The sequence below is a fragment of the Merops nubicus genome, unplaced genomic scaffold, assembly GCF_000691845.1.
Source record: "Merops nubicus isolate BGI_N331 unplaced genomic scaffold, ASM69184v1 scaffold19729, whole genome shotgun sequence".
NCBI lineage: Eukaryota > Metazoa > Chordata > Aves > Coraciiformes > Meropidae > Merops > Merops nubicus.
In genome coordinates, this window is record NW_008630433.1 from 7,792 (window position 1) to 18,383 (window position 10,592).

General features: G+C 38.9%; 1 protein-coding gene across 1 annotated transcript; it reads right to left on the reverse strand.

Annotated features, from left to right (window-relative positions):
* Window positions 1-5,845: 5,845 nt before the first annotated feature.
* Window positions 5,846-10,220, reverse strand: LOC103779673 (tRNA (cytosine(34)-C(5))-methyltransferase-like). Its single transcript, XM_008947317.1, has 6 exons — window positions 10,127-10,220; window positions 9,614-9,749; window positions 8,349-8,429; window positions 7,977-8,115; window positions 7,033-7,072; window positions 5,846-6,396 (listed from the first exon to the last, which is right to left on the reverse strand). The coding sequence occupies exons 1-6, from the start codon at window positions 10,198-10,200 to the stop codon at window positions 6,000-6,002; spliced, it is 867 nt and encodes a 288-aa protein (XP_008945565.1). The 5' UTR covers window positions 10,201-10,220; the 3' UTR covers window positions 5,846-5,999.
* Window positions 10,221-10,592: the final 372 nt, after the last annotated feature.

Genomic DNA, 10,592 nt, shown 5'->3' on the forward strand with positions numbered 1-10,592 from the left:
GGCACCGGGACTGTCCCGTGTGGACGCCCACTCTGCACCTCCCCGGCCGGGAGGGACAGGCCAGTGGTGTGCCTGGAGCTTTTGGCACAGCCCCTGACTCACACACGTGCTCAGCTCCTGACAACGTGGTCTGTGCCCAGACAGGCTCTGCCCAGCTCACACAGCTCTTCCACAGGTAGTCCTCCATCCAAGGCTGTCTTTGAGACAGACACTCCATGGTTTAGTCCCTCACAGTATGTCACCACATAAAAAGCCCGTAACCTACAATTACTGAAAACTCTTTGCATTTTGTTTTACATTTTTTGTATTTAAGAGAACTTTGCACAAATACTTGCACAAAATTTCCTCTTGTTCAGTAAATCACCACATTCTGCAGAGCTGCATAGATTTTTTTTTCAAGAGTAAAACAAATTCTAAAAATCAGAGTATGATGTTACAAGGCATGGAAAACCACCAAGAATATTGTGCAGAAAATGCCATTGCCAGAGGTCAATGTTCCAATAGGAGACAGGGGAGTCCTATAAAAAACTTTATTCGAATAAAGGGAGAGTCCACGGGCATATCCCGGTGGGGTCTCTCAGTTTGGGTGGGGGACACAGCCCCCTTTTTATCCTGATTTCTCAGCCGTAAATTTCCCTCCTCCTTTCCCCATTGGCTGAGGTACTCAGAGCATACAGACTGCCCTGTACGCCTACTACATATCCCCCTTCACATGTACCCCCCCTTCACATCAGGTGTCACATTTGTCATTAACTTCACTTTATGCCTCTCCCCTGGGAGGAGAAGTTACTGTGTATGAGTTTATTAAGCATGTGTGCTAATTCCCCAAATTTAGCAAAACTGCCAATAGGTGGCAATAGGTTTTTACCCTTGTTTTCTACAGATGAAGCATCTCACACCCTTCTGCGAAGCTGCTATGCTCTACCTGCAAGCTCTGTCTTCGTTAGATAAAGCCCCTCCCTCTTGCAAAGCTGCTATACTATGCCTGCATATTGCATTAAGACATATATATTGCAGTTAAAACAATTACAAAAGTCCTCTCCATCTTTTAAACTATCATTTGTAAAGACACACCTATCTTTTTTCCAATAAATATTATAGAATAAATACAGCAGCATCAACTTTGTGTAGTTTAAAAGTCATGAAGTATCCAGGGGTTTGAGGGTAGTGATTATTCCCTTCTACTTGTTGCTTGTCAGGCTGTCTGCAGTACAGTCACAGTACTGCCTTTGTCCATTGTAGGTTCCCCACTGAAAGATGTGCTGACAAACTGGATAGGCACACCGAGATGGTTAGGAGGCCACAGTGTATGACAGAAGAAGAGAGGAGCAAGCAGGTTTTGTGTAGCCTAAAGACTGTTAAGGTGGTTTCAGCTGCTTTCTACACTGCAACATTTGGTTGTAGAGAAACTGGAACCAAACTTTTCTCAAGGGTGCATAGTGATAGGACAAGAGGCAATAGGCAGAAGCTGCAACAGGGAAAATGCCAACAGGACATACAGAAAAACTTCTTCCTAGCTAACCAGGGAGAGGTCCCAGCTGACTGGAGGTGTTGCGATTTAGACCCAGCCAGGAGCCGAGCACCGCATTGCTACCTGCTCACTGTGCCCATGGTCCTCCTGGTGGAATGGCAATAGGGGGAAAAAATGCAAAATCCCAGGGGTTGAGATATGGAGAATTTAATAGAACACCACAAGAAAAGAAACATCAATTATAGTAGTGAAACAATATATGAAGTGAATTATATAGAATGCACCAGCACCTGGAGCTGCACCAACAATGCAGTGCCAGGGACCTCACACTCTGCCTATCTATCCCCCACCCTTCTGTAGTGGACATGTCAGTATGGTATAGAATATCCCATTAGCAGGTTCTGTTGTCTATCCTGGCTGTGGCCCCCTCACAGCTTCTTCTTTCAACTTATCAATCTCTACCTGAAAGGAAATTGTAGAGAAGTGGGGGTGTCAGTCTGTTCTCCCAAACACCAAGTGATAGGATAGGAGGAAATGGCCTCAAGTTGCACTAGGGGAGGTTTAGAGTAGATATTAGCAAAAATTTCTCCATGGAAAGGGCTGAACTCTCATAGATTGAGATATACCGTGTTGCTGTGGGTCATGCCATCTCTGGAGTGGCTCCCCTCAACAACTGACCAAGACAGATCTGGACAAAGCATGGATCAAACCAGCTAACATTCAAAACAGGGGTTTGGACTAGGTGACCTCCAATAGCCCCTTCCAACCTCAATCCTGTGTTTGTGATCTTTATAATCAGAAAAATTCTTTCATCAAAAAACAATACTGAGGTTTAAGAAACACAGAGCACCAAATTAATAGTAAATACAACCACATGCTTGATACAAGGGTCAGTGGTAGGTGTGGAAAATCCACCTGGGGTGACAGAGATGGGGACATCTGGGAGCACTGCTGCAGCTCAGGGGTACAACACAGTGCCACAACACCCTTGGTCCCTCCAAAGCAGGCCTCATGGGGGCTGCAGGTCCCCTCAGGCCATGTCCTGACTGGCCTACCCCAACACCAGCTGCAAAGCCGAGCAGCAGAAACATGTGTTGCTACCAGCCCAGTGGCCAACTTGATAGGGCATTTGTTGTTGGGAATAACAGGCCTGCTGTTGTATCCACGCCACTTGGCTGGGGGTTGTTTACAAGATTTGCCCTGGAGAGGCACAGGGCTGGACGGGGTGCCCAGCCTGGCTCAGCAGCAACACAGCACGAGCACACTGCCACTTGTTATGCCAAGTAGTTTTCCTGCTGGAAGAAATACAGATTTCCCCTTGCTGCAGTCTCAGATTGGGGTTGTTACAGGAACTAAACTTTCTTTTACTGCTAGGTCTAAATTATAAACCTATAGGCATGAATTTTTCAAGGGGCCTGTATACTTTCAGAAGTCACATTGACTTTTAATAGGATTCATATATTTAATAAAAAAGTCAGCCCAGTGGCTCTAGATTATAGAATATTAGTATTGCAGGGAACTAAAAGAAAATTCTAACAAACTTCCCAAGCAATGACTAACAAGAAATACTGAAGAAAAAAAAACTGCAAAGGAGTATCCCTTGTGGTGTTTTCCCTTCTTTTCTTCCTAGGTGTTTTCAGCCAACAGATTATTTTCTGAAAGCTCCAGCAGCTCCTCCTGAGGGCATCTCTAAGCAGAACAGACTATTTAGATGCAGAAAATTTTTTCTTGTTTCCCCTGTGTCACATAAAACCCGCATCTACAGTCCTGTGTTTCTGAAATACAGCAATATTAACCAGAGAAATCTCACAACATTTAATAGGGACTGCTTACGAGGATGGTCTTAATTTGTGAACTTCAAACCCAGTAATTTTTAAGACTTTCACATTTTTCAACTTAACACAATCGTGTATCACTTCTTTTTCATCTTCCTTTTAAATTATTTGCAGCAACTCAATCTCCAAAGCACCAAATCAGAGAGGTTCATCTACCTGATCATAAGAGCTGCAGCAGCACATATCTTAGCAGAGACAGACAAGCAGGACACACCCCACTACATCAGGCTACCAGTCTGGGAAGCTAAAACAGTGTTTTCAGCTACCACCTAGAGTTTTGGACATCTTTCTTTTAGTCAATCAAGGCAAGAGGAAGTGGGACAGAGCAACTGGTATAAGTAAACTCACAGTACTTCAAAAAAAGGCAGTCTATTTTTTTTTAAAAATATGTCGTAAAACTGCTGATCAGCACAAGAAAATCAGACTCCCCATTTTTTGGCTGAAATATGGCACTCACACTTGACAGGAAAAAAAAAAAAACAAACCAAACAACAAAACCAAAACACCAGACAGAACACCAAACCTCCAAGAAGCCGACAGCAAAGCAAATTTCATACATAATGCAGGAAAATGGGACTACTCAAAGGATTTTAAATGATGCAAATGTGGGCTCTTATTCTATTACAAGTCTAACTTATAACCAATTTCAGTCAGCTTATGATCCAAGAAGCTACTTTTCTTTAACTCACAGATAAAAGCTTTCTACTTTCATTTCAGTCTGACAGTGCTAAGCTCAGTCAAAAAAGAGGACTGTTCATTTTCAGTGCAGTTAGCTGATTTAATTGTCTGGATTATCTGTATTAACAAGTATTCTTATCATCTTAACTCACCATAAACTTCTATCCTTAACAGAGTCACTGACTAAAACGAAGCTTAAACTGCTGCTCAGGGACATTAGCGGATACAGTAACAGCAGGCATAATACAAAACAGTCTCTGGTTTCTTCATGTAAGTTTTAACACTTGATCTGATAATTTCTGATGATTAGAGCATAAAAACATTAGATGGATTTAAATCAGTCATCCTCACAGCTGAGTTCTGCAGACTGTGATGAAGACTTACAAGTGACATTGGTCTTCCACCCTTCTCCAATTTCAAATGCTTATATTCAAAAGTCAGAATAAATGCAAAGATATGAAAACCAACATTAAGGTTCATGCCTGAAGTTTCAAGTTGCTATAATTATTTTCCTCATATACTTTTAGGAATTAAAAATTACACTTTGCAATTCAAAAGAAAAATTCTGCTATGCTGCTCTCCAGCCCAAGGAACTGCCAAAAAAAGCACCCCTCCAGTCACAGCCCCTGATTCAAAGAACAAACTCAAACCATAGCAAAACACAAGGGCAAGAACAGATTTTTTTTTTTTTTTTATTAACCTATTTTATGGACTCTCAAGAGGAAAATTAGTCCTGCCAACGGTTCTTCACTGTATGAGACTAGTATCTCATCACAGGACATGGCATTATTTCACTTTTACATCTCTCCCTCAAGAATACTCCCTTTGATGAAGTAGTTCAAGGACAGGCATCAGAAAGTCTGTTATAGCAAGGTACAGCAAATGGATCCAAGCCACGTTAAGACTTCCTCAGTAAAAATACAGGGTAAAACTCAGTTTGACGAGCAACATAAATATGTGCATCATCATGGACTCAGTAGAGGACAATACCTTGTACTACTGGTCACCTTCCTTTCAGGTCCACTTTATATAAGTGCCAAGAGTATTGCTACCACTAAGCCACAAAAGATGGAATTTATATTTTAAGTTGAGGTAGCCAACTAATTTTTTTTTTTTTAACATCAAATTAAGTAAATTACCCTTTTGGACCTAAATAACCTCTTTTAGCTTCTACTATAGAACAATATATATACTGTCATACTTTAAAAAAACTATTATTTCAGTTATAAACAAATATCTTGCAAAAATTAGAGATGCCTCCCAGTTGAAGAAATGACAGAGAGAAAGATGACCACAGTAGACTTGAAGGACAGCCACAGACCCTTAAACAGGAAGATTTCAAGGTATGAGTTTCAGGCACACTCAGCATACCTGATGATCTAAGTTAATAATGTTGACTAGCTGTGCCTGTCAAGCAGTTCATCACTCTCAAGAATAATCTCAGACACCAGTCTCTGGCAAAATGCATTCTGCATTTTTTTTCCACGATGTTGTGCATGTTTTTATTTTGAATAAATGTTAGCCAAGTTCTTAGCTATCCTATACATGCACTTGTATGCATACTTGCACCGATTCCCTAGTCCATTAAAGAACCTGCATAAGTAATTAGATAGGGTGCTAGGCAGGGAAAGCAATCTTAAAGAGAAAGTGTTTTTGTAGAACTCATCTGTTTTGAATGTAACCCCATTTTTTTTCTTCTGAAGGAATTATTGATCAGCATACAGGCAGTTCATTTGTACTTAACATGATTCCATTTCAAATATGGGCCCTAACTTTAGTGGTGCATGGTCCATTGCTAGCAACAGACATGCAAACCAACCAGTAACACGGATCTTAAAATGGTAAAAAGAAGGCAGACTTGAAGAGAAATTTCTTTATAATTTTCATTTAAAAAATAAAATAGGTCGCAACTTTAAAAGAGGAACATCCCATTCCAGCCGAAATATTAAAAGATGCTTCCATGCTAAAAGCAAATGTGACCCTCATAGAAGCTGCTAAGTAATAAAGAAAGAAGCCTACTCTTTAACATTACTCCTATCCGTGTCTTTGCTTTCCTGGCTTCCATGACTGTTGGCACTTTTACTAGATTGATCTAAATCCTCAACTTTATTCTCTATTTCCATAGCACTGCTTTCCACAGGACTGTGGGAAGATTCTTCATCTATTTCTGCTTCCATTTTTATGACTAAATCATGTTCTTTATCTTCCACATCCATTCCTTCCTCTGTTTGTGCCAGCCTATGTTGAACTTCTTCCTCCATTTTAGTTTCCTCCTCTTTCCTCTTTGCTTTAAAGACTTCAACTCCCATCATCCTCAGGTAATGAAGTCTCTCATTCTTGGGCACAAAGGCACGGAGCGATGTCTTTCCTTGCCAACCACACAGCACTATAGGACACTGAAGATCAGGTTTTCTAGAAACAAGCAGTTACATTGGGTCAGCTATAAGAAAGGATATCATAAAAACTTAATTTTACAGCCACTCTCTGATAAGTAATTGCACAACCTTTAATACTGAATGCATTTTATAACTATTTTTAGAAGACACAGTGCATTGGTATCTAAAGAGATATCTGGCTTGCCTGCAAGCAAGGAAAAAAAAAAAGGTTCAATGCTATTAAATTTCTGCAACAGGCAAAATAATTTTCTGGATCTGGTTTCAGAACAAATAAAAGCAAGACAGAAGTAGTTTACATTGAAAAAGTTCACAATAGCTTCTAATACTACTTTGTCAACTAAAATGAACAATGAAAAAGTTTAACCTCTTCTACTTTACATGCTGGACTTCATAGGGAAACAAATCACATGCAGTGATACTATGGACCTCTGGCAGGCTTACTAGCTCTACTTTATCATGCTAAATCCTACAACTGCTTTAAGAATACAGAGGCAAGATACCCTCGTTCCCTGTTAATATTCTTTGTATCCTCCCTGGCTTCACTGTGGACCTCACTGCATCTCTGTGCCTCCATTTCTCGTTTTGCTGAGTGAAAATAAACCCTTGTTAAAGTTCTAAAACTGTGTAAAAGGCAAGCAACACATCTACTTACTCAGGGTCTGGGTCATACTTCAAAATGATACTTCCCATCGCTACAGGGAAGGGAGGTGGGAGGAACAAAAACAAAACAGATGTGTTACTTGGTATAATGTTAAAATGGCTGTAACTGGAAAATGTTCAGGAAAACAAGGTTTTAGACAGCCACAGAGCTCAAGATGGTAAGCACTCACCTGTATCAGTAAACTATAGACAATACTATTTTTTTTTCTTTTTTAGACCAAAGTATTTATACAGTTACAAAAGCAATTGCCAACCCTGCCCCCTTCCCAAACATCAAAAAAATTAAAACACAAAACAACACAGTGGATTAATTTGCTCAGTGAATCAAGCAAGGAACTTTTACTTAAGTAAAATGATCCTAAGAGTATGCCAGCCTTCAGCAAAACTGCTCTTCCCACTTAGTCTTATTGCACACTGAAGGACAGGGACCAGTGATGATTTGAAAACAACAAACAAGAGACTGAAAAAAAAAGCAGTCTTCATTTCTTCAAGCATCCAGCATAGTGGTAATAAGAATTTAATGAGTAAACATTGCTCCCCACAGCTAAGAAAATCAAATCTAAGTAACTATATTTGATACATAAAATTATGCAAACAATTGCAGATGACAAGCAGCTTCAGCTGGAGCACTAACTAGCAATAAAGATCACTAGTGTATAAAATATCAGATGAGCAAGGATTTTATAAGTGCTGCCTCACAGCACTGCTTCACAGAAGTCACAGGTTTGGCAACTCCTCTGTCTTCTTTAGTTCATAAGCCTTAAAGGCTGTGACCAGAAAGGACTACAGCTTCTTGGAGCACACTGTTTCATTAATGCTTATTTACCTAATTAACAAGTATATTTAAGAAATTTAGTCAAATTTTTTAGCAAACAGCTTGTGACAGGATTTTCAATCTTCCATGTACTGTACAATAGCACAAATTAGAAGGCTTACCCATGTCTTTGACTTTCTTCTGTGTTTCACTGCTAAATTTACTTAAGAATGGATTTTCCTGGGATAGCAGAATTTTAACATCTTCTATGCAGACATTTATAATCCTTGCATGAATGAATGGGTACAAAGTATAAATTCCCTGTTTAATAATAAATAAACATAATTATTTCAAAGTTAAATCTCTGCTTTCTGAAGGAAGAATGTTAAAAACATTATGTCCTTTAGCTACTACCAGAAAATAATTTTCACATTTTAAACCATACTGAAAAATACAAACTGTCACTAATCTGATAAAGTTAATGCCAGCTGTGTGCTACAGGCTCTAGAGGAAACCAAAGTATCTCCTTTGAAAATACAATGCTATATAATTACCTCTTGTGCTAGTCTGAATGCACATCCAAACTGTTCACCATCGCTGTTGCGAGACCAAACTTTTATCCCCGTGTTAATAACCTGCAAACAGCAAAGCCAATAAGCATCACTAAGGATTATAAATCCTAAATTACCAGTCTGAACTTTGTTTTTCAACTGTTTGACTAAAAAGGAAGAAAAGGAATAATTCTTCTGTAACATTTATTCATTTCCACTGGTTGTTAAATGCAATTCAAGTGAAAATTAATTCAAGGGGAGAAGGAATTCCCACTATCAAAACATAGTTCTGTCTCAACATAAATGCCTTCTACTCCTTTCCATGCTGAAAGCTGAACACTGGGAGGAAGTAGCAGCCTTAAAATGAGGGCAATGAAATATTAAGTTCTAATTTTAATTTTAGTTTGAGTAAGAATTTTCTGGGCTATTCTGGCAAAGTCAACCAAGGACAAGATTTTAAAAAACGCACAAGTGCTTAATATTAGGACATTATATCCTTTGTGGTATCCAAAGTCTCACTCCTTAAGAGATTGCACCAGTTTCTTAAATTTTTTTTCAGTTATGTAGCCATATGTGGGATAAAAGGATAACTATTTATCCATCTCAAAGATCTGTTGCAAAGATGTAATAAATATGCTTGGAAATTTTCAGGATTTGACTGGACAACACCCTGAACTCTGATCTAGCTTTGAAGTTACCTCTACTTGGTGCAGGAAGGAAGCTGAACTACATGACCTCATTCTAACTTTAAATTATTCAATTACTTTTAAGGGAAATCTTTAAAGTTTGCAAGACGTTTTGCATGGGGAGTCATAAAGAAATGATTCTTCCCTGTAATTCACAAAAAAACTTAATCCCATTATTTTGCAGTTTAACAATTTTTTTGGTAGGCTTTCAAAGCTCTTAACACTGTTATAATTAAAGGGATTATGTATAAATACAACAGCATCAGTGTAAACTTCTGAAGGTACCTGAAGACCGCAAAAATGCTGGTACACACACAGCAGTTATATATTCCTTCCCTCCACTTTTAAATTCCCTGCCATCTCCCAAAATATATAATGATCTTCATCTTGGAGGCTAATCTCTCACAGACAACCCTTCATCTCTTAAACAGAGGAGGGAAAGTGGAAAAACATTGAAACTGAAAGAAAAAGGCCTATCAGAGGGCTAATCCTCCATATAAACAAGCTCAGCAATAAGGTTCAAGGAGACATCCACTCAAGTTGATAAATTACATGGTGAAAACCTGAAGAGATGAACCATACCTTCATCTTCTCACTGTTGTTCAGAAGCACATTCCTTAGCTCCTTAGAAACCATGTACAGCTGTCTCTTCTTTCCTTCTTTAGTTCGAGTTAGTAAATTCATCTTGGGAAATGATGGATCCAAGGCATAAAACTTCCTGTGACCGTAACACTTGTTTTGATTAAATGAACAGTGAAATTACATACTCAAAATGCATGGGTTAGCCCATTTCCTCAAGTGATCTCTGCAAACACTTAACACTCTGGCTCCAGAAGATGAAGATCAGACTTTTTAAAAGGCATGACATCAAAAAGGACATGCTGTCATAGACACTAAGACACACTTGAAGACTTCCAGTGCAAACTATGTGGACTATTTTCATTTAAGAAGAGTTTAAATGTTGAGGAGGGGCACCTGGTGCAAAGTTAGGCAAAAAGTTATGTGCAACCAACTAGACCCATGTTTTGTGATGACTACTAATATTCCTAAACTACTAGGAACCTTACTGCCAAAACAAACATTTTTTTTTCTTACTGGATAGGAAGGAACACTGGATCATCTTCAGGGAGAAACACAAAAGGGTCTTCTTTAAAACCAAATAACTTCATTTTTTTAGATGGTGGTGGTCTAAAAAAAAAAAACAAACACCATTGCATTGTCAATTTTAATAAAAGAACTGAATATGCTGAATTTTAACCCACATACATTTAGTCAACACTTGCTTATGATAATGACAGTATGTAGTATGACAAAGAATACTGACATTTTCCTGTGCTTCACTAAGACAACACTATCCATTATTTAACTTCTTAAAATCATAGAATCACAAAATGTTAAGGGTTGGAAGAGACCTCTGGAGATCATCAAGTTCAACCCCCCTGCCAGAGCAGGACCTTCCTGTGCTCCAGCTTGTATCCATTGCCTCTTGTCCTGTCACAGGGCATAAATGTTTCTTCTTGACACCCACCCCTGCTATATTTATACACGTTAATTAGATCCC

What these genes read in the sequence shown, in the direction of transcription:
- LOC103779673 (XM_008947317.1), bottom strand. Translation starts at nt 10,200, where the DNA reads ATGAAGTTATTTGGTTTTAAAGAAGACCCTTTTGTGTTTCTCCCTGAA. An exon ending in CCAGTGTTCCTTCCTATCCA is followed by an intron (nt 9,750 to 10,126) that starts GTAAGAAAAAAA and finishes TTACGGTCACAG; the next exon opens with GAAGTTTTATGCCTTGGATC. An exon ending in GAAGAAAGTCAAAGACATGG is followed by an intron (nt 7,073 to 7,976) that starts GTAAGCCTTCTA and finishes CCTTCCCTGTAG; the next exon opens with CGATGGGAAGTATCATTTTG.